This window comes from Ceratosolen solmsi, unplaced genomic scaffold (genome assembly GCF_000503995.2).
Source record: "Ceratosolen solmsi marchali unplaced genomic scaffold, CerSol_1.0 scaffold19, whole genome shotgun sequence".
NCBI classification, from domain to species: Eukaryota; Metazoa; Arthropoda; class Insecta; order Hymenoptera; family Agaonidae; genus Ceratosolen; species Ceratosolen solmsi.
Genome location: NW_011948443.1, coordinates 523,091 through 547,771, shown reverse-complemented (window position 1 = coordinate 547,771; position 24,681 = coordinate 523,091). Strand labels below are relative to the sequence as shown.

General features: G+C 23.7%; 2 protein-coding genes across 2 annotated transcripts; both read right to left on the bottom strand.

Moving 5' to 3' along the window:
* Positions 1 to 888: 888 nt before the first annotated feature.
* Positions 889 to 9,796, bottom strand: LOC105365961 (prolow-density lipoprotein receptor-related protein 1). The gene is made up of 9 exons (XM_011504260.1): positions 9,733 to 9,796; positions 6,714 to 6,930; positions 5,710 to 5,829; positions 4,973 to 5,301; positions 4,258 to 4,509; positions 3,320 to 3,501; positions 2,907 to 3,150; positions 2,196 to 2,497; positions 889 to 1,073 (listed from the first exon to the last, which is right to left on the bottom strand). Exons 1-9 carry the CDS (start codon positions 9,794 to 9,796, stop codon positions 1,038 to 1,040), a joined length of 1,746 nt encoding a protein of 581 aa, XP_011502562.1. The 3' UTR covers positions 889 to 1,037.
* A 3,345-nt stretch (positions 9,797 to 13,141) lies between these two features.
* Positions 13,142 to 24,219, bottom strand: l(3)72Ab (U5 small nuclear ribonucleoprotein l(3)72Ab). Its single transcript, XM_011504143.1, has 15 exons — positions 24,195 to 24,219; positions 24,039 to 24,106; positions 23,582 to 23,745; positions 22,868 to 23,387; positions 22,535 to 22,781; positions 21,530 to 21,857; positions 20,905 to 21,334; positions 20,498 to 20,787; positions 19,541 to 20,097; positions 18,514 to 19,121; positions 17,671 to 18,189; positions 16,938 to 17,213; positions 16,009 to 16,427; positions 14,304 to 15,679; positions 13,142 to 13,819 (listed from the first exon to the last, which is right to left on the bottom strand). The coding sequence occupies exons 2-15, from the start codon at positions 24,081 to 24,083 to the stop codon at positions 13,197 to 13,199; spliced, it is 6,402 nt and encodes a 2,133-aa protein (XP_011502445.1). The 5' UTR covers positions 24,084 to 24,106; positions 24,195 to 24,219; the 3' UTR covers positions 13,142 to 13,196.
* Between the last annotated feature and the right edge of the window lie 462 nt (positions 24,220 to 24,681).

The following is a 24,681-nucleotide window of genomic DNA, read 5'->3' as shown; positions in this document are numbered from 1 at the left end:
ACAACATTCATTATATAATATTAGTAAAACAAAAATAAATTCATTAAAAATCAGTGTAACAAAAGTTTATTAATTCATAATATAAAATATAAAATATAAACATATGAATATTAATAAAATTGAAATAATTATATGTTCTATTATTTCTATTTCTATAAAATCAGTTTTTTAAAAATATTAAAATATTAAAATTTTAATATTTTTATATGACTACTAAGCATTCAATATAGTTTGATTTATTAAACCACATGTAAACAAATTGTAGGTATATTTGATTTTTCAATTGCTAATAATATCAGTGCACATAAATAAAAACTATAAAATATATTTTTATATATGTGCAAAAATGAATTTGAAATAATACTTATATTAAGTTTTGTAATTGAATTTATATTTAAAAATATTTTTTATTTTATATTTACTAATATGAATAAATAAAAATAAATATTAAAAAAATGTATAAAATAAAAATCATATAAATAACTGTGTTATTTATGTATATTTTATTATATGTGTTCATTTAAAAACTACGATTATATATATGCATATAGTTGTGGTTATATAAAAAAGAGATTATTGTAAGAAACACATGCTTTGTAATGAAGGCACCATTTTTGTTTTTTCATGCAGGTTATAAAAAAAATTTTATAGTAAACATACCTTCAAAATTTTTAAATAAATTATGGTTGAGTTTTATTTTCTTATTTTAATTAAAAGCATTAATACCAAATAAATTTAATATCTCATTACATCAAAAGCATACTTAGAATTTTATAATATGTAATGATTTGATCAAGTATATATTTATTAGTTCAATGTTTAACTTAGTTATTTTTATTCTTTTAATTATATACATTACATAAAGAATTCATTTCATAGCTTAAATAGTTCAATTAAAAGTTTTTTTATTTATGTATTCACTTTTTAACAGAAAATACTATTCTTATATGATGTACTCCTCACATCTATTTATTATCTTCGAATTGTTTTTGACCACCTTTTCTATTTTGGAAATCGTTTTAGGAATATTTAATTAATTATCTTCTCGACTTCTCATTACTTCTTTTCCCTATCTATAAATATTAATTGATCACATTAGTATTCAAATTAGAATTTTTAATTATTGTTGTTAATAAAATAAAATAAATATTTATTATTTAGTAGACATTAAATTTATCTACTAATATAAAGAAATTATATACAACCAATCTTTGAACATCATTTCTTCTACACGAAGTATTATATTAAATGTTAGAACTATAGTAAATTAAAATTACTTTCAATAGAAATATTTATTAATAATTAAAATTGTAACTAAATTGAATATAATATAAAAGTATTTTAATAGTATAACAGTTTTTCTTATTTACATTATTGTTATTGGATATCAAAATATTATCTAAATATTTTTCTTCATTGTTTGAAATGGAATACACTATTTTTTTAATCCAGTTGATGTATGGTGATACCTATTAAATTATAAATAATAATAGTATTTTTAAAAATTAAATTGGTTCATACAGGTAATCTCATTTTTTTATTATATTGCAAGTTCATACGTATGTAAAAATTTTAGATTCAACAATATATATAAATATATATATATATATATATACATACTGTTTTTAATATTGAATTTTTATTCCAAAAATAGATTTAGGTAGATTAGTAAGCAAAAATATTTAATTGTTTCTAGAATTAGATATTTTAATTATTTATATATATAAGATTCAAACTTAATTACGTGTTTAATGTCTTATACCTTAGTTATAATTAGATGAGTTTTAAAAAGTGTAGATAATATTTTTATTGGGAGAACATTCATTACACGAATGGATATTTTTCAAACTAACGCGTATACGAAAAATAATAATTCAAATTCCAATAGAAATTAATTGAAAGAACGAAGATATATTCGCAACGTTCGCGTTCACAATCATTTTATAATAATAGAATTACATAAAGAAACAAGTTAGTATAATTATCTTCATATGACATATAATATAATACATAATACTTATCTATAATAATACATGATACCAATACTACTATATGTTAACATAATTGACTTAAAATTTATAAAAAAAATCAATTAGATATCAGTATTTAGACTGCTATGACAGATACCATGAAAACAGTATACTTATATGTAATGAATAGTAAATACAGAATACTAAATATTCATGAAGACATACTTTTGTAAAGACAGTGTAATAATTTGGATCACATAAAAAGCCACCCAAACGTCTAGGACTCAAAGAAACGATTCCGTGAACCTCCCAAATATTTGTATTAGGTCGTTGTAAAAGAAAACCACCACCACTATCACCGTTGCAAACAGCAGTTCCATTAGCCCATCCAGCACAAAAAGATGTGTAGGTTAAGTATTTTCGAAAATCTGGCATTTCTTTCTTACGACAGACATCCTCAGATATAATTTGGGCAGAGACTATTCGTAAATTCGAACTGAATGTATCGTTTTCGGTTACACCCATTCCTGTAATGATATTTATTTAAATTATTTATTAAAAATTGATTTATAAGAGCAATGAATTTTATTTAGTTTTATTTTGTAATCATTATATTAAAAAATCTATAATTTTATCATTAGTGCGATATTTACATTGAAAATTAACATGATTTTTAATTGTGATTATTAAATAATATAGTTTAAATTGTTGAAAATAATATTAGATTAAAGGAAAAATTAAAACACTTCTGTTCAAGCAATTATTTATATTTTTACCATGTTAATTAAAATATTAATTATATATTAAAATATAAATAAAATGTATTCATTTAAATTTATTAGCAATATATTAACAACTGATTTTGATATATTTTTTGTAATTGAATGTTTCTTTTTGAGAAATTTAAACTTATTCAAAACAATATTATTAACTTACCAGCAATGAAACCAACTTCACCTATTCTTTGAGTTACATCATATCGGCTGGACCAATCAATACAAGCAGGAAGCACACGGGGATTTATTAAAGCTGGATTTTTAAAAATTAACAAGGCTAAATCAGAACCATAATTTCCTTCATAGTCTTGGTACGAGCCATGAAGTTCAATTCGATCAATATCTCGTATCTGAGTTTCTTTATTTTGATTTGTAAAATTACTTGAATTACTATCTAACAACACCTGTATAAAAATTATATTTACTTGTATTTAAATATTTAAAAATTATTTTAAAAATAGTTTTTTTATGTTATAAAATTGAGTGTTTTAGAAAAAACAATATTAATTTTTTCAACATTAGAAGAATTAAGCAGATTTTTTTTATTTAAAATATGGACAAAAATATGTTTACTTTGATGGTGTCAGGTGAAGTTTTCCAAATGCAGTGACCTGCTGTAAGCACAATTTTTTCAGTTATTAACGTACCCCCACAAAAGAAATTCCATAATCCATTTTCATAAGAAAATAACGTTGCATGCCATGGAATATCTTCTTTAGGTGATGGTTTCCAACCTCTTATAATCATAGTTGCTACTATTATAATTATATTATTATATATGATCATGTTAGTAATTATAAAAACTTTTCTTAAATATTTAATTAAATGAAAATTTAATTTCTTATAATTACAAAGTCATATAAAATTCTATATTAATTTAAAATCAGTTATTAAAAAAAGATGACAAATTTGTCATAGTATATATAGATATAGAATATTTTTTAATATAAATAAAAATTTTTGTTAATTTTCATAAATTTATCTAATTTATAAATTTATTACTGAATAATAAATATTAATCAATTTCTTGTATTAAGAACATTTCATTTATTTTTATTAAAACTCAAACAAATGCAAAGAACAATTCCATCTGAAATTTTTATATTTGAAATATATGTTAACCATAAACAAAAGTTATCAGATGCGTAATAAAGCCAAACATTTTAAGTATTGAGTAAATTTTCAATTATTCTTCAGCTTCTTAAAAATTATTCAAACGAGATTATATTAATGATAACTTAATTATTAATGTACTGTAATAAAATCAATACAAATATGTGCCTTTAAATACAATTTAACAAATTAATTTCTGTTTTGCTTTAAATAAAAGTGTATTATACATAACATATTTTTTCGTACTGTTAATTTTACATTATAGAGTTTTATTGCAAAGTTATATTGAATCATTGTGTGATATTAAAATATTTATCGTGTATTTCATTTGGAAAATATTTTTATATACTTATTTGAAGCAAGAATGATATAAAACAATAAAATTTAAATTAAATTACATGCTGATGTTCTTATTCCACAAGTTGGTCGGCAACTGAGAGGTATTTGGCTCCAAGTACCATCGTGTAAACATGTTATATGAGACGAGCCTCGTTCTCTTTCATAGAAATGATGGCATTTCAATGATATTCTTGTACCAATTGATGCCGGATGATTGCAAGATGTTAAACCTGCTTTGACACCCTGTTTTATTTCACAGTATTGTATCGCTCCAGGTGAATTTACTATGGGACATTTCTTTGTGCTAGAAGCTATAATCAGATTAATCATTACTACAATTAATTTTGTCGATTACTTTTTATTAAAAATTTCAACAGTTAAAAGCTTTTTTACATTGTAAATTATTATAACATCCTTATCAAATAAACATAATGTATATAACTTATTATATATAAAATTTATAATATACCAAGAACACAATAGTAATGCATTTTTCACATTAAACATTATTCTTAAGATTGTATATCTTTACTATACTAAACAATACTTAATTATTTTTGTACAAACTTTATAAAATAGCTCAATAAAATAAAAATAATTTTATACTAAAAAAATAAGAAAATTCTTATAGGAACTATTTGAATAATATCAAGTATTTTAAGTATTATCTTATTTGTAACTGAGTTATAATAAAAACTTCATAATTTTGTTCGGAAATACTAACATCCTATCTTTATAGCAAGTATAATAGAAATTTTGATGGCGAATGTTTACCACTTAAACAAGTAGGAAGAGATGGAAGCCATCGACTACCTTGACAGTATGCTATACTGGCACCCTCTATGCTTGTATTTCCATAACAATTAAATTCAAGTCTTGTAAGTTCTGGTACTGTACTACCAGGGCGGCAACGCTCGCAATTTCCGACATTGTACCATGTTCCAGGTTCTACAAGAGGAAGATTGCATGCACCTTCTGGTAATGAATTCCCACATGTATCGTCATCCTCATCACTCCAATCATAACAATCAGCACGAAGATTGCACTGTGAGCTTGACGGTACGCAGCCACCATAAGCGCAACGAAAGTAATCTTTGGAACAACTTAAATCGATTTCTTACTAAAATTTTTTTACATCTAACAAAGTATCTAAAAAATAAATCTAAAGTAGATTTTAAATAAAAAATCTAAAAATATTTCTAAAACAGATTATTAATTAATAAATGATTCTGCTACAAATTTCAAATATTTTTCTAATATATAATGAAATAGTTTATTATTATACTTATAAAATATTATTTGTTTACACTTTGAAAAGTTTTTAAAATATGATATAAATAAATACATTTATTTATAACTATGTAATTGAATAATAGTTTTATTGTATATATTGTATAATAATAATAATTTTTACATTCATTAATATGATTTTTAAATATAATATTTACTTAAAATATATATTTTTATATGCCATTATATTATAAAATTACTATACAATTATTGTAGCATACCTACGATTTTTACATATATCGCTTTTTTCGTCCGTTGCATCTTGGCACTGATGTGTACCATCACAAACTTTATTCATTGGAATACATTGGCCAGTATTCTCACAACTAAACTCATCATTTCTGTAACAATAAAGAGTTATTCAAATTATTACAAATTTCAACTTTATTTGTTGAATAAAAATATTAAAAACGTTTTCTATATACTAAATGTATACATTTTACATCATAAATTTTTCTTGTGAATGATATGAATATATTTATTTAATCTTATAAGTATTTTTTACAATTACTATGGAACTAGTTAGTAAAATAAGTTAATACTAAAAATTAGGAAAAATGAAAAAAAGAAAAAAAATTTGTTATTTATTTTATATACCTTAGACAATAGAAATTTATTTAATAAATTGTTAGTAAAATTGTACTATTCCGTAAAAACATCTATAATAGGATATACATTTTAATAAGTATTACCTGTAATCGAAATAAATAAATCATTATTTAGTTATCCACTAATAATTCACTTTTAATGTGAATTTGATACATCGTAAATTATTTTAATTTTATTTAAATATAAAATTATTTACAATATTTTATATTTTCAAATTATTTATATTTTCAATTCTGTATTATTCTATAAATGATCAAAATTAAATAATTCATGTATATATACATGGGAATCGGTATTAATAAAATAAATATTTATTCGTTAATTCTTTATTAATATATTATAAAAAATAACAATTACTAAATTCATTTTTAATTCCTGATTTTTTATTACGTAATATTGTAGCATTTCAAATTTTTTATTTACTTCGTTATTACAATTTTAATTTTTAATTCTTATCAAAAATGAGCTACATTTAACGTATTTGTGAACTTCAACGAAAACTGAAAAAAATTTGCTCCAAGAACAGTGACTAAAACTGCATTTATTATTATAAATGAAAATTTAAATGCATTTTGCATTGTAAAAGATTGATTCATTTTATTAACAGAAATCATACTTGCAAGTATATTTTCGGCAATCGTCATTTTTGCAGTTAAGTGCAGTGCATAAATCTTTAGCTTCGTCCTTGCCATCAATACAATCTTTAATACCGTCACAAACAATTTCATCATGAATACATCCACCATAAGAACATTTAAATGTATGATTAGGACAAACATAATTTTGACAAATTTCTATACTCTCATCGCTTTGATCAACACAGTCTACAAAACCTTGAAAAATGTAAAATTTTTGCTTTTTATTAAAAATAACTTGTATGTTTTAAAAATTTTAAAATTATTTTATAATTAATTAATACCCCAAATTTATAATAAATATAAACAAATAAAACAATGAAAGATATCTGTGACAAAAAAATTATTAATTTTTGCAATTGGACTCTATAAATATTATTATTAAAAATATAAAATATAATTATTTTTTAAATTTCATATTTTTATTTTATTATATATATTTAATTGTAATTAAATACTTATATAATAATAATTTTATAAGTGATAATTATATATTAAGTATATAATGAATTGATTAATATGTTAGTAATAATTGATTGAAAATTACAATAATTGAAACATGAAAATAAATATGGTATAAAGGTAAAAATCTAATAAATTTAAAGTTATTAGATAGAAGTATTTAATCAAATATATTTATTTTATTTTTTGTTAATCAATTTTTTTATTAGTTAATCAAATTTATTATTAATCAAATACATTTATTACTATTAACAGTATATTTAATAGAATTGTGACTATATATTGCGTATTAATTATGTTATTTTAGTATTGTTTACAAATTAATCATACCATCACAAATCATAGACAGTGATATGCATTCTAATGATGTAAAACAGTGAAACATTTGATCTGCACAATCTGTTTCATTATTGCAGAAAAGTTCGTCAGTTCCATCAATACAATGGACAAATCCATCGCAGCGTCTACTACGCGATATACATGCTCCATAAGCACATTTATATGTTGTTAAAGGACATCTAAACATAATAGTATTTCTTTTGTTCATTCGCAATATATTTGATACAATAATTACATAATTTTCTTTAAATCAAATATGTATTCCCGCTAAAATTAGTTTTGTTGATTATAATATCATTACAAACATAAATCTGTAAAGTAGTTGAAAAGAAATGTACTTATTAATATTATTTAGTTTGCAAAAAAATGAAATTTCACTTTTAATTTAAAAAATATTTTTTATAATAATAATTATTATTAATAAAGTAATCAAATATGAAATATATATTAATAAATAACTATATTTAATAAAATATTGGATATAACAATAAATAATAAATAACTCGTGTATACAATAATTATAATAAACCAAAGCTTATGATATCGAAAATCGATAATTTACATATATAATTCAGATCATTGATATTCTTTTCTAAATAAATCGACTATTTCAATAATATAATATATAAATATTGAAAAATTTAATATGAATTATTTCTATTTTAAAAATTTTTTTTCAAAAGTTTTAACATCTTTATAATGTAAATTTATATCTTCTATTTGACAGTGAAAAAGTCATAATTTTTGTTCTTTATTATGAATTTTATGGATCCGATGATTCCATTCGGTATTCCATTAGGTATTCTACATAATACAAATTTTTATACATTGTTAATTCAATTTCATATTTTAGTAATAATATTTCACTTTTATAGACAATTCATCAATAATTTGGATAATTAATTTTCTCATTCTTTCAAACTTTTTAAAATTTTAAGAATATAAATATGTATTTTCAAATAATTAATTATTTCAAAATTTATATTATATAGTAATATTTGTATTTTTAATGTTATTTAATATTTACAAAACTTTGAAAAGAAATATTATGTATAGATATATTATATATGTTGACTAAATGCGAAACGAATTGCTGGATAAAGATCCTAAAACAGACTATTAGGTATTGGTTCAATATGTTTAAATTTCAACCGAATTTGTTACAAATAACTTTATTTTAAAATAATGTTTTTATAATTTTCAACAATATTAGATATTAAAATATTTATATTACGTGACTTAAAATCTGTGTTCTACATTAATGTAAACAATAATTTTTGTGTACTTTAAATTTAAAATTTAGACATACTTTTATATTTATTTTAAATGTATTATGATTCTATTATAATATCGTTGTTTTTAATATATCTTACATAATAAATCTTATAATGATAAAAATTTATAAATATATTAATTTTCTCAATGCTATTTGAATATATAATAATAGATAATTTTAGTATTGATTACATTGACATATAACATATAAGAATTTGAAATATTTATTGAATCATATGCGTATAAAATGTTGAACACTAAATTAAAAATGATAATTAAAGATCTTATTTAAAATATAAATTTATATTATAAAAATATTACACGATATGGTGGCACAGCTTGGCCGTCTCATCGGATGAATCGATACAGTGAGGAAGGCCATCGCATACATTTTTTAATGCTATCTTCGTCCCATCACTGCAGATAAAGGATGAAACATCATCGGTTGTCGCATAGATCTTTTTTTGTATATCTTGCGTCACTATATTAATTTTATATTATTTTTGTCTATATTATCTGTATTTATATATTCATCAATATTTATTATTTCATTTTATATTTTTAATACGGATTAAAATATCGAACAAGAATTCAACATCGTTAAGATGAAAATTGGATAGATATCGTCGACATTAGTTTGGATATTAAATATGTATTTTATAATTTATGTAAATATATATTTGTTTAGTTTACTTAAAATATGATCTACTTAATTAGTTTATTGTTTATATGATGATATTATTAATTATTTTAAGTTTAACATCTATTACAAAAAAAATTTATTCTTAAATTTAAATTCTTAATTCATAAAAATTGCCATCTCATTTAATGCTATATAATACGTTCACTTATTATTCAATTTCCTTACTGATATAAAAGTATGCATTATATGGTATTTGCGTTACAAGAAATTGTACTAATTACTTGGTGCCAAATACTGTGAACGTTTGTTTAATCCTGTTAAAATTTCTATCAATAGTTTATTCATCGCTAATGCAACATGGAAAACTACTTTTCATTAATTTGATATTGACAACTTTTTGTTTTATTAAATTATGCTTAAAATACTGTAGACATTATTATTCAAGTTCGGCAGTGTTTTGGATTTTAAATATTTATAAAATGTAAACTTTGTTCATTATGATTCATATTCAGTTAGTTAAATAATAATTTAATAGTTTATAACTTGCAAATATTATAATTTGGATAAAACCAATTTTTTAACCATTAATTTTTTTTGTTTTTTTTTTTTGATGTTTTGATTAAATATTTATCATTTAAAACTATGAAATAAACATTGTAAAACAACTTGTGGCAAGTGTTTAGATAGTCTCTCAATTAAATACGATATTTTTTAATTGAAAACTGCCATCTCGTCTTACTAATGCATATATAATGTGAGATGCCTAAAGTTCCAGAATTATCCAATGCAATTTTGTAATATAATTTACGTATAAAAAAGTTGAGATACATAATTAAGAATTAGTAATCATCACTTAACAATAATAAAAGTTGGATTGTAAAAATAATAAAGTCGATTCTTATTAGTAAAGAATTAAATACATTGATTGAAGCTATTATTAGTATAATACATTTTAAAGGTCAAATGAGAAATAGAAGAATAATATAATTAATTAAATTTGAATAAGAGATATAAAAAATTATACCAACTGTGATTAGTTCTATATAATAATTAATTTGTGATATTAAACAATTATCAAATTATTAAAAATAAATTTTACAAGTTTAAATTTATATAAAATTATATATCCATTAAGTAATGATATACCCAAAGTAAAACACATTAGCTTGAAGATCAGCGTCATAATTTTTTCTATGTATATTTTTTGTCGCATGTATTTTAATTATTATTCACATTTTTTAAATTCATGTTTATATATAACGAATTTATAAGTATTATTATTATCTTGAATAATTTGCGTGTAATTGTTTATAAAAAATAATTTATTCTTAAAAGGCATAATACTCTATTCGACACGTTTCTTTTTTAAAAATCATTGTATAGAATTCATTAGTTTTAAAATAGCAATCTCAATTGAAACAAAATTTATAATAAATATTATATAATTTTTATTATTCATTTGCGACTATAATTTTACAATACTTTTTGTATGAAAATTCTAGTATAATAATTGTTTTAATGACATTCAGTCTTATATTTATTTATATTTTACATACTGACAAAGATATCTTTATAAAATAGATTTTCAATAAAAATTTATTCAAATGTTAAAAATATTTTGTTAAATTAAAATTTTCAGTTATTAAATAAATTACATTTGATTTTCAGAATGGGAATGTATTGAATATAGAAAAATCTATAATTTTCGAAATTATAATTAAATTTAAAAAATTTTAAATTTCTTTATTTAATATTGTTTATTAATTACATAATGTTATTTTAATTTTAATTATCGATCACAATCGAACTACTAATATTTATATATTTATTCTTGATTTTATTAAAACAATCATTTATTTGATTCTAAAATTAAATTAATAATTAGCAATTATATATAAAAAAAGTTTATTTTGATTTATTTATTAATAAATAAATTATATGAGAGCATTGTATAATAATAAAAAAATTTACTTTGCTGTCAATAATTAAAATTTTCATAGCTTTTAATTGATTTCAATCGTTTATGCATGAAATTTGATCCGTGAGAGAAGTAATATTTTTACTTCATCGTACGTATATCACCATATAATAGGCCGTCTGCTATTAGATATTTGCTTGTTTATTTGCAACTATCTTATTCAATATTCTTCTTTTTTATTCTTATGATAAATCCATAATAAATATATAAATGGTTTATTTTACGACATGAATATCTATATTTTATTGTATATGGATTATTTATAAGTATTAAAACTTATTTTACTTGAAAATTAAATGAAAATTGCATAGCATTGCATTGTGCATAATTTCTTTAAATGTCGAAAGTATCTAATTGTTTTTTTTTTCATAAACTTATGATACTATACCAGTGTAAGGCTATTTTGGGAAAACAGGAATTTTTTAAAGTGTATACTTGTACTTAGGGCTAATATATTAAAACTGTAATTTCAGACATTTCATATTTTTAAATAATTATAATAAGTGTAGTAAATTTTTATAAATTATTATTGTGCAAGCATTAAATTTAATATTACACCATTACTAAACTTCTTTTTTGTATAATATAAAATTAATTTATGTTTATTCATTTATAATTTAAGCTAATGATTTTCATATGAAATTATTTTACCGAGAAAACTATATTTATTATGATTTTTAATTCACAAATAACACGATTTACGACTGTATCCATGCTAATTAATTTTACAATAATAATGGTTGCTTCCTTTTTTGAAGCAATAAATATCTCAATTACTTTAAATACAATAAAATGCAAATATGCTAACCATTTTAATTCGATTTTAGATAAATCGGATAGATTTCTTATTAAGGATCATAGCAAATATGAAACTGAAAATGTTTAATAGTAAAAGAAATTTTATAACATAATTTATAATTTATTAAATATATAGAAAGTTATCTTTATTATTAATATATTGAAGGAGAAAATAAAAAATAAAGTTAATATCAATCATTGAAAATTCGATATATAAATAAAGATAAATAAAATTTATACAATGTCTATTAATTATTGTTTTATAAGAAAATCAAATATACAAAAATGATTGTAAATTCATATGTAAAATTTAAATATGTGTAGATATCAATATATAAAAAAAATTTGAATGTTTTCTAAAAAATTGTTTAAATTGAGAATTAGATAACAAAAACTATATTATTTGTTTTTATTGATAAAAAATATAATGTATAATATATGTATGATACATACACATTTTATTATTATAAATTTATAACAACTATGATTTAATATTAAATTTTTACATTAATTCATGTATAAATTTTTTGTATATTTTTAATTTGTATAAATTTAAATTAATTTGTGTGATGTGGAAAATAAATAACCTCAAATATTACAAATAAATTTGATAGATTTATTATATTATTCAAATATAGTATATAAAATACAAATATTCAGTAAAAGTATATTGTTTTTACTATGAAAATGGTATTTTGTTATTTATTTCTAAAATTTATATATATTGAGTTAATGATTATAATAAAAAAATCTAATTTATATCTATTGGAAGTATATACAAATATTAAAATACTGCTTAAGAAAGTTTATATTAAGAATAACAAACTTAATAATTCAAGATAATTGTAAGCTAATTTGATTATTTATATTTTTATTATTATTTATTTATTATTTTATAAATAATAATATGAACGTATAATATATTGCTATTTTTCCAATTTAATATCAGACTGGTATTATGAAACTTTTTTAATCTGATTCTGAAACTGAACTAACATCTGATTCATATTCTCCTACATTAATGGAAAACTTGTATTCCTGATCACATCCCAGATAGGCATCACTCATAAAGTATAATGTATAATTGTGTTGCCCTGGTGCAGGTGCCAAGAAGTCCAATTTTACAGTGGCTTTCTGTTGCAGAGTTAATCTCTTAATTGACAAAAGTTGATTTGATTTTGGATCACCAATAACAACCCACCATCCTTCTTCTCTCTTTTGTGGAAAAAAAGGTGCTACTACTGGTCCAATTACTTCGTCTTCACGTTCTAATTGAACAATTACGTTTACTGAATCCCCATGCCTTATATTTTCTTTATCTTGGACATCATATGCCATTTCAATGTTCGGATATCGATTACAAAACTTAGCGACGTCCATCATATGTATTTCATTTAGTTGTAATAATCGATTTCGTACATCGTCTTCTAGCTCCATAATATCAAAAACGGTTTCCACACCCTTATCAGTACATCTCTTAATTATGTCAATTGTGAAATGTGGCAACTGCTTTAAATAGGAATCCTTTGACCACATGGCTTGTGTCATCATTTGCGCTAATTCCATAGCTGAGACAGCAGGTGCTAGCCAACCTATAATAATAATATATAATGACATATTACTGTACTCTATTAAAGTAAACTTAAAACTATCTTAAAACGATCGTCATATCATTAAATTTTTTTAAAAAGTTAAATATGTTATTTTCATAAATAATTTTAATTAAAAAAATATTAATATAATTTATTAATATAATTATAATTATTTCTTAAAAATAGTTAGAACAGTCTTACTAGCTATATATCAACAAATTATTTCATTTATTATTTGGAATAGAATATTGCTAAAATAATATATATTTTGAAACTGTTTTGAGTTTTAAAAGCTAAAAATATAAAAAAGTAAAGATCCAGATAAATATTAATTTCCCGAGGCAGAGAAAAATGAATTTATGAGTGAATAAACTAAAAATTTTAGAAAAAATTAAGAAAAAAAACTTACGATAAGAATTATGATAAATTCAGGAAGTCTCTATAACTATTCATAATTATCAGGTGTTTATAATATGTTACTTACCTGATGAACTCAAAACATCAACGCATGCTTGAATTAATCTGATGCTTTTGTTAAGCACTAATTCCGTATCCTTTTGCAATTCTGGTCCTAATTGTATTCTGGAAAGATGCGCTTGAAGAAGTAACTGAGCTTTTATATGTGGATCAGCCATCCTTTGAGCTTGCGGTGCATGCGGTAATCTTACAGCCAAATTTCTAAGTAGATTTTCTTCGCGTTGCCTTACTGGAATAGATTCATATTCAGCGGCAGCTGAGATAATTTCTAATAAACCGCGTATTTTTGTTTTGGCATTGAGTGAGCCATCAAACATCTCTACAGTTGCATAATTTATATAATAGTATGCAGCTATCATGCCCAAATTTAGCGGTGTTACATCCATTTCATCTTCTACAGTTACGCATTTAGCTTGTTCTAAATCACTTAGAGTATTTTCCACTAGCTCTGACAGATGATCTGATAAATGTCTGTGAGTTACCCCTTGTAATCCATAATAATTAGGATTCTGAGTAAGTCGTCGATAAAGAAACGTCCAAGTTAAGTAATCTACGGCGTCTTGTTTATTTTCAATAGTCTTAGTGACAATCTCCGCATTAAAATGGTCGTGAAGTCTATGATCAAGATGACTTTCAACTGGTAATGGTTCATTTAAAAACTTTTTAAAAAAGTCTTTTTTAGAACTTTGACAAAGCATTACACATTTAGCATCATCATCTTCATGAGGACGATTGGCGAGGGAAACCATTTGAAGTACATCAGTAATAGGATAGTCTTCATAAGCATGACTTTTACCATTGTAACATTGTGTATCCATAATAACTACAAGATAAGAATAAATGGATAAACTCCAACAGAGTTCTCTTGTAGCGACTGCAATTTGTATTGCTCCACTATCAAATAGCTGTTCCACTAATTTTTTGTCGTTATTAGATAAGCCTTCATGCAAATAAGCTACTCCTTGAGATAAAGTATCTCTTAGAGTTGTATCTACTATTCGATCTAAAAAGGGTTTGATATCTGCTTCTTCAGCATGAAAGAATTGTAAAGGTTTACTTTCAGCTGCAGTAAAGGTTAGTATTTCAAAAGCCGTTAATCTTGCTTGTTTGCGAGTTGGTACAAAAATAATAACAGGCTTTCTTGGTGCGTGACGAAGAATAGCGTTATATACGGGCTTAGCCATAGCAGCAAGACGTGATGCATTGTGAGTAATATTAATACCCTGAACATGAAGCTCAAGAGGTACTGGTCGAACTGATGGATGAAAATTAAAAGTACTAGCAGCTGGTGCACCCAGCCATTGGGCTATATCCTTGGCATCGGCGAGGGAACTCGAAAGCGCGACTATTCGAGTTGGTTTGTCTAGTTGAGATGATATATACCTGCCAAATTATATATATATATTAAATTTAATATATTAAAATGCAGTCTATGTATTATATTATTGTTCTTAAACTGCAATATATTTTTTAAACATGCATTTATATGATTTATATATAATTAATATTTTCTATGTAAAAAAATGTGCTTAAAAATGAATTTTGTAGGATTATTTTAATTTTCATTCAAGATAAAACCATATTTTTCGTTATGCACATAATTAATTAGAATTTATAAATTAGAATTGATATTACTATGGATTTTTACTATATACATAAAATTGTACAAAAGGAATAAATTTAATACTTCTAAAAAAAAATACTGAATCTACCTAGCTCTGGAACAAGCCACTTCCAAAACAGGGCCATCTTCTCCCCCTAGAAGTTGTAGCTCATCAACGATAAATAAATGAATATTTTGAACGTTTTTACGCTGTTTCCATCTACGCGATAATACATCCCATTTATCCGCTGTTGTAATAATTATCTGTCCTTTAGCAAGCAATTTAAGATCTGTACCAGTTTCACCAGTTAGTAATACAACTTTTTTTAAACTTTTACCAAATTTAAATATCCAATCTTTATATATAAGTTCAGCAAGTGCTTCCTTGCTCACCATATATACACATCGACCTTCTGAATTTTGAGATATAAGACGTAATATTGCAAATTCTGCAATAGTTGTTTTACCGGATCCACTAGGTGCACCCACAAATATATTATCATCTGAATTATAAACTGCGTTGAATACCTAATCAATAAAAAGGACAAATAATTTTCTTTATAAAAAAATGTTATATCGGAAACATTTTTTATGTTAAATAATATATCTAAATGTTCGAAGTTGATTAATTCATCTTTAAACAGCAGATGTTTTTTAAACTAATAATTATTCAATTAAAATATAAATGTCAATAATATGCATTCTCTCAATTTTCTATAAAAATCTGTATATCTTGATTGCACAATCTTTTTTTTAAATATTGAATTTTATTTTATATTATAATAGCATATTATTATAACGAATTATATTAAATATACAATAATTCATTAAATATAAAATATAATTTCATTAAATTAAATATATTATATTAAGTATATAATATGTTTAACTACTGAAGAACGTTGTTTAAAATTTATACAGAATAGAATAAATATTTAAATTTTGAAATTTAATTATTTTAGTAATTCCTAAAATAAAAAATATAGGCGAAAATGTAAGATAATTAAAAAATATTATTTAAAAATGTATTTGTGATACCTGAGTTTGTATAGGATTAAACTGTGGGAATTTGTCAATATATAAATTTTCAAAGATCGAATTTCGAAGGGCAGTGATAGGTAGTGGCTGTAAATCCAATAACTCTGTTGGCGGTAGATTTTTTTCTGGTAGTATTAAATGTCTAAAACTAACAGGTAACTGTGTCTCAGCTCCTATCCATCTGTCTGATACTACCCGTAAAAAGTATTGAGGTGGTAGGGGTTCAAATACCGGCACAAAAAATTTAATTAAATGTTCGTCATTTGCATACTTAGCCTAAAAGTAATATATACAAATTTTTTAATAAGTTTATTTTGCTTATATTATAAATGAAATTTTTTATATCATATTTAAAACATAGAAAAATATGTTCGTAATTGTCCAACAAAAATTTCCTATTAATTATAACATATTATTTTGAAAATTGTCCAACATGCTTCTATTAATTTTGTGTGCAACGAAAATAAAATAAAGTAAAAAAGATGTTTGACCTTACTAGTTAAAAAATTAATAAAGTATAATAAGATATAACATGAATTTTTACTAAAACAACATCAATATCATATATATGTGTTCAATTTCATGTTAGGATTTAAACAAATATCTAGACATTGGTAGTTTACTTTATAAATCATCCGTTACAAAGATGGATGTTTTAGATTTGCTTTTCAGTCAAATAAAGACAAGTTTTAATCAAAATTTTCTATCTTTTTACACAATAGATTTATATTACCTTTAAGAGGAAAAATTCGTGATGCAGAATAACTTCTGAATCAACATCTTCAACGAGGATCCAAAAAGCCTCAGATGCACCATGAGCTTTATCATCCCACATGAAATCTGGTGTTATTGTGAGTTCAACTCTAAGAGTTGATCTAGTGATTGGCTGTATATGTGTTGAGAGTTCAAGTTTCGGAAATTGATGAATATACTTATGAATAGTTTTTCCTAACTTTGGTATGCGTATAAGTTCGCCAATTTCATTAGGTCCCAGGTCATACAATCTTTCCCAAGGGAAGTTTTTCTTTTCTATTTTTTTAATAATTTCTTCTGGCATTTTGCGAAATTGACGCAGTGGTGACATTGATTGCCACATTCTGCGATCTACCATTTTGCAAAGTGATAAACATTTATCAGCCAATTGAGCCCAACCTCGAAATAGTACGATTTCGTAAATTGCACGCATTAGCCGAGAGGCCGATTGGGTTACATACACCATATCTGACATTAAAGCGAATCCTTCGAGTTTCAGCTGTAATAAATTTTTAAATTTATTATAAGAATGTAAAAATTAAATTTTATATTTGAGCTAGTAATCAAAAAATTTTAATTACTCATAAAATAAATAATAAATAATAATAAATGAAATAATAAAATTAGTTTTATGACAAAAAAATTCATTGTTCATAGGAACATTAATTATTAGAATAAGTTTTCTTTTTTTTTTTAATTTCACTTGCAGTTACGACATACGTACATTAGAAAGAACGTTATATATAATCAATATTAGAGCTAAATTATGAAAAGCATGTTTATATATATATATAATTTAAATAAAAGAATTAAATACATTTACCTGAGATATATATGCCTGGAGTAATACATTAACTTTCGCGCTAGGTTCCTCCATATTTTCCTTGATGGGTATAGGAACGCGTTCCATTAGCTTATGCAGTTCTATCTTTTCTTCATCCCTAACATTGATATGTTTGAATTCACTGGAAAGTGAAAATACGCGAAATAGCTCTATTTCACTGAGAGTTCGTTTCAATAACTGATTGTAGGTAGCAATCGTATCATGTGTGCAATAATAATGGGAGGCGATTCTTCCCAATTCTGTAGCTTGAAAATTACCAGATTTGCGGTCATATTTTATAAGGCCACTGCGATCTAAGGCTATAGCAGCTGAATGTACCAAATCTGCACGATGTAGTTCTAACAGAGGATCTTCCCGCAACTTTTCATAGGTAATTCCATATAGACTAGGACAACGGAGCATTCTAATATAAAGATACGTATAACCTAGCCAAGTGACCGCATCACGAACATTTTGAATTGTTCCAAGGACCACTTCCGCATTCATCATATCTGACATCTTACTAATAAGTTGGGATTCTATTGGTAGCTGCTGATTGAGCAATGAAAGGTAGTATTGAAGCTCACTATGATTCGTTATAAGAATACCTATGAGCAAGCAAAAATATTTTGAATTACAAAATTTATTATAAAATATGATTCCTTTTCAAAAAAAAATTCATAACTGAAATAATTTTGAAATTATTAAAATACTATCACTCTTTAACTGCATTCTTATAAAAAGGATGCTACACATTATCAAATGAAAATTGTTAGATTTCGTTAAATTTTACTATTTAAACCAGAGTTATAATAAATAACGAAATTCAATGAACGAAAGAAATGTTTAATCTTAAAATAAAATTATTTTAATTAATTATATTATTGAAAATTTTAAATTAGTTTTAATGAAATATATTTTATTTAATATATCATTAGTTTACTAACTAAATGTATTTTGTATAAAAATACTAAACATGTTTTATAAAATACTGAATAAAAATAATGAAATTAAAATTTTGTTCTACCTTCTCCTTTTGTATCATATTGAGGGCGACCAGCTCGACCTAGCATTTGCAAAACATCTAAAGCTCCTAATTCGACCCATCGTCCTTTTTCTGGATTGTAAATTTGTGTTCCTTTAATAATGACTGTATGTGCTGGTAGATTGACACCCCATGCTAGAGTGGCTGTAGAAATTAACACCTGTATGTGTCTATCCGCAAAAAGATCCTCCACCAAAGTACGGTCAACTCTTGTCATTCCTGCATGATGAATTGCAAAACCATATGGCAGTAAATCCTTTAGTTCCATATTCTTTACTTGTTCAGCTTCAGTTCTTAAAACTTCCATTGATGCTGATCCTTCTCTGAGAAACTGTCCTAAACTATCTTTTTCAAGACACATATCTCTGATGGCGCGAGCCGTTTTTCCAGTCTCTTTTCTTGAATGTACAAATATTAAAATCTGATTTTTACCTGCATGATCCATTGTTTTTTCATATACAACCTCATTCATAACCTGGAATCGTTTAAGTGCCTTTTTCTCGGTCACACCAATGTACTGTTGCTCCAATGCTACAGGCCTAAATTATTGGAAAACCCAAAATAAGTGCTTCAAAAAGAATATTCTTAAATAAATCACTCAGATCTATTTCTAAATAATACCATTTCTTATTTTGCATTAAAATTCATATTGATTTTTAATTTTCAGATATAATTTTAAGCACAAGAGAATCATAACAAATTGTCATAAGTTAAATTTAAAAACTTAGTAAATTTAATAAATATGATTAAATAATATTTAATAAAAATGACTAACATATTTATATTTTATAAATTTGTATATTTTTAAATTTTATTTAAAATCAAATAATAAGTAATTTAAATAAGTGTAATATTTTCATTTAAAATAAAAAATGTTAAATATTGTTTTTACAACATTTATACTTAATAATTGTTAAATATCAGTTCTAAGAAACATACCTGAAACTATTATCAAAATAATAGAGGCCACTTTCAGGTTTAATTCGTAAAAACGTTGCTACATCCTGGTAATTCGGCAAAGTAGCTGATAAGCCAACTAATCTGACCTCTTCTTGTGTTGTTTCAATATTTCGAAGTGTTCTTGCTACTAATGATTCGAGAACTGGACCTCGTTCGTCATGAAGTAAATGTATCTCATCAATAATGATTAATCTCACGAGAGAAGTAAATGTTTTTTCGCCTCCTTTTCTCGTAATAATATCCCATTTTTCTGGAGTACAAACTATCACCTATAATAATAATTTTGTTTAAATTAGTAATATGTTTTTAATAATAAGCATACTTTTCCAAATGTATTAAATAATAAAATTAATAAATAATCACGTACAAAGAAAAAATAAACAAACCTGAGTTGCAGCTATTTGTTCTCTAGTTAACTGATGATCACCTGTCAATTCCGAAACTGTTAAGTTGTATGATGTAAGTCTCTTTCCAAAATTACCAACCATTTCTTGTACAAGAGAACGCATTGGTGCTACATAAATAACTTTAAAATCGTCAGCGTTAATAGTACCATCAGGATTTACATGCTTGCCAATTTCACGCATTATACACAATAAAGCAACATTTGTTTTACCAGCTCCTGTAGGGGCACATAATAAAAGATTTTCATCTTCTTCCAAAGCACATTTTTGTAAACGACTTTGAATACGATTCAGAGTCTTAAAACCTTCGAAAGCTGGTTGGACAAACTTAGGAAGATCTGTTATGGATATAAGTTTTTCATTTTCAGAAAATGGTTTTGGTTTTAAAGCAGGTACATGAACTTCTTCATATCTAAAATTAATGACAGATTATAAAATCAGTATTATTTTATATAAAAAAAAAGCATACAATAAATAATTTGGTTTTTCTTGGTGGTATTTATTATTTGACTATGTAAATAACAAATTTCATTAATTTTAATATTTTAATTCATAATTTTTATACGTAATTTTAAGAATTATGCATATAAAATTAAAATAGACGTACCCTTTACGTTGTTTCCTAAAACTACCATCTGGTAAATGACATCGTTTATTCGGCATAAAGTGGCTTCCTTGTGCAAATGCAATATCTTCTAGATCAATAATATTTCTTGTTCCTTGTACCAACCCACCAGGGCCTCCTGTATCTTCATTTTCTTCTCGTCGTTTACGTTGAGCTCTAGCTTCCATAGTTTCATCATTATCAACATCACCTTTACCAGTTTCAAGTTGATGGAGTATTTTTGTAAGACTTGGATCCTCACTCATTTTCTTCCGAATTTTTGAACGTTCCGACTCCGATTGAGACGATGCCAACATTGTACAGTAAGCAACTAACAATATTTCATGCAATATTTCGAATAAATTAATTTTTGTCATGTAAGTTATTTCGACATAAATAATTGATAAAATTATATTTTTTAAGCTATATGTAATAGCCTATAAATAAATGTATCAAAGTAATACAATAATGGAAAATAAAACTTCGTTTTTTTCTTAAAACAAATTTTAGTAATTAAATAAAAATAATTAGCAAATACGTGCAAAAACAAAAGTTTAATGTTAATGGTGCATATAAATTCAAACAATTTAATTGAAAACTTTAATATCATGTAAAATAAATTTTGATATAACAGATAAAAACTGTGACTCATGAAGTATTTAATATACAATTATTAACTATTTTCTTTTTTATATATTATTTTTATTTTAAGAATCATTTACGTTTTTAATTTTTGATGTATTATAGAAATTTCTTTGTATTATAATAAATCTTTTACAGATAATTAAGTTTTTTTAATTTTACACTGAAATTATTAAAATACATCTAATGCTAATTATGATGCATATAATATAAAAAAAACGATGTAAGAATTCTAAGATAATATATATATATATATATATATATATATATATATATATCAGGTTCAAAAACATATTATTATTCTAAAAATATTTTTATTTTTATACAGTGAAATTTAATGTTATTAGAAAAATCTAATTAGCTTACTCATATGTCTGTACTTTTTCAATTGTTTAATAAAATCAAAACAATCATAACCAAGTAATAGTACAAGCTGATTTTCACAGTCACGATCATCTGCAGCACTTTTCAGTACATCTAGGACATCTCCTGCTTTAGCATGTGAAATCATTGCATCATTATATATTGCCTTCAATTGCCTTTGAAGCCAATAAGCATCAATATCTCTTGGATGCAAGGTTTTTTCTTTTTTCATTTCTTCTGCTCTACCTAACTATAAATTAAAACTTACATTAAATCTATATATTTACTTGAGTAAAATTTACTTATGCATCTGTAAATAAAACTTAAAATATTTACATTTTCTGCATGAATAGCTCTATCATCATTTGCTTCTTCACCTTCATCTACTTCATCTTCATTCTCTCTAACTTCACCATACACATCTTCATCATCTTCTTCACTACTTTCTTCAAACTGTACGTTAATTCCATAAGTTTCATCAATATTTTCTTCACCTGTACCACTTTTCTCATCATTACCGAAATCTGTTATTTTTTTTCCCAAATTAACTAACAATGCAAATCTTTCTTCAGCTAAACTTCCGAGAAGTTGTTCTGTTTCTCTCTTTTTTTCTTTTTCTTTCAGTTTATCATTTTTTAAAACTGATAAAACTTCATCTGCTGCACCACAAAGTATATCACGTGGTTGGTCACCAATAGCTTCTTGAATAAAACTTAGTAAAATTTCATATGTTTGACGTGTTTCTTGAGTTTTGGGTCTATATATAATACCAACCATTTCATCAATACTTTCAGACAGAACGGTTGCTCCCTTACTATGTGTAAAGTCATATTGAGCTTCATCTCGCTTTTGTCGTCTAAGACAAGTATTAATCAAAACAAATTAATACGATTTGTAATTTATATTATTGTGCATATATTTTGAACTTATATATAATAGACGAAAAATAGACGAAAATTATGATAGTTTCTTATAAAAATTTTTTTAATTTATTTAATAATAATTAATGAACAAAGAAAAAAACATAAAACTATTATATGATTTACATACTTTACTTTTCTTTCTTCTGCTTTTCCTGGTTTTGTTCTTTGTGCTCTATCACCCATTCTCGTTCCATCAAGTTTACCCACAAGAGACATAACTTCACCTGTAGCTTCATCTCTACTTCGTCTTTCTATTAATCGAACATCAGCTTGCAAAACAAGATTAGAATTCTAGAAGATGAGTAAAAATAACATGATTATTAAAATGTTTAATTTATTTTTAATTAAAAAGGTAGATGTTAAACATACAGTAACAAGTATAACTTGACAAGTGAATAAAATTTAATAAAACTATTTACACGTAATTTTTAAAAGACGATGTACATTTTCACAATTTTAACATAACCCCATTCAACATAAAACGATAAATATGAAAAAAATAAAATTTTGTAATGTAAATGTAAAATAGAATAAACAAATCTGAGAAAGAAATAAAATACTGAAATATGACAAATATTTCTTACTGCTTTGTACTCGTATTGTAATTGTCTAGCTGCAGCATCTGCCATGTTTTCCAGTACAAACTGATTACCTTAATAGTCAAATCATCCAAAGTAAAATATAGCTATTTGCGATACAGACAACAGAAATTTAATTTATTATAATTTTCTTATAAATACCTGCAATTTCAATTTGAACTTCTATTAGTTAATTCCAACATGTATTCAATAATAATATATTAATTTTCATACTTGTCAAGTACGAAACGATCTTTTTTTGTTTTTTAATTAGCGAAAACATTAAATTTTAATAATTAAATTATAAAAATATTACAATAGTTAATTATATTATACCATTAATGATAAAAATAATTTCTAAATATATTTTTATATGTAAAACAAAATTATATTAATATTATATACATACATAATATATTAACTTTTTATCCACAGGCGAAAAAATTTTCAAATGATTTATTCGTTATTCAGCTTTTATACTCTTACGGATTCAATCAAAATGTATTGCTTGTATACATATCTATTAAATTAAATTAAAATAAAATTATTTAAATATATTTAGTAGTTTCATATATATATTATTCCAATACTAATATGATCAATATTTTTAAATAAAACTAAATAGTTTTTAATCAGAAGAATGGTGTAT

Excerpts from the sequence above, each read along its gene's own strand:
- LOC105365961 (XM_011504260.1), bottom strand. The coding sequence starts at position 9,796 with ATGAATAAACTATTGATAGAAATTTTAACAGGATTAAACAAACGTTCA. Across the intron at positions 5,302-5,709 it reads GATATATGTAAAAATCGTAG|TTGTTCCAAAGATTACTTTC; the intron begins GTATGCTACAAT and ends AATCGATTTAAG. Across the intron at positions 3,151-3,319 it reads CTTCACCTGACACCATCAAA|GTGTTGTTAGATAGTAATTC; the intron begins GTAAACATATTT and ends ATTTTTATACAG.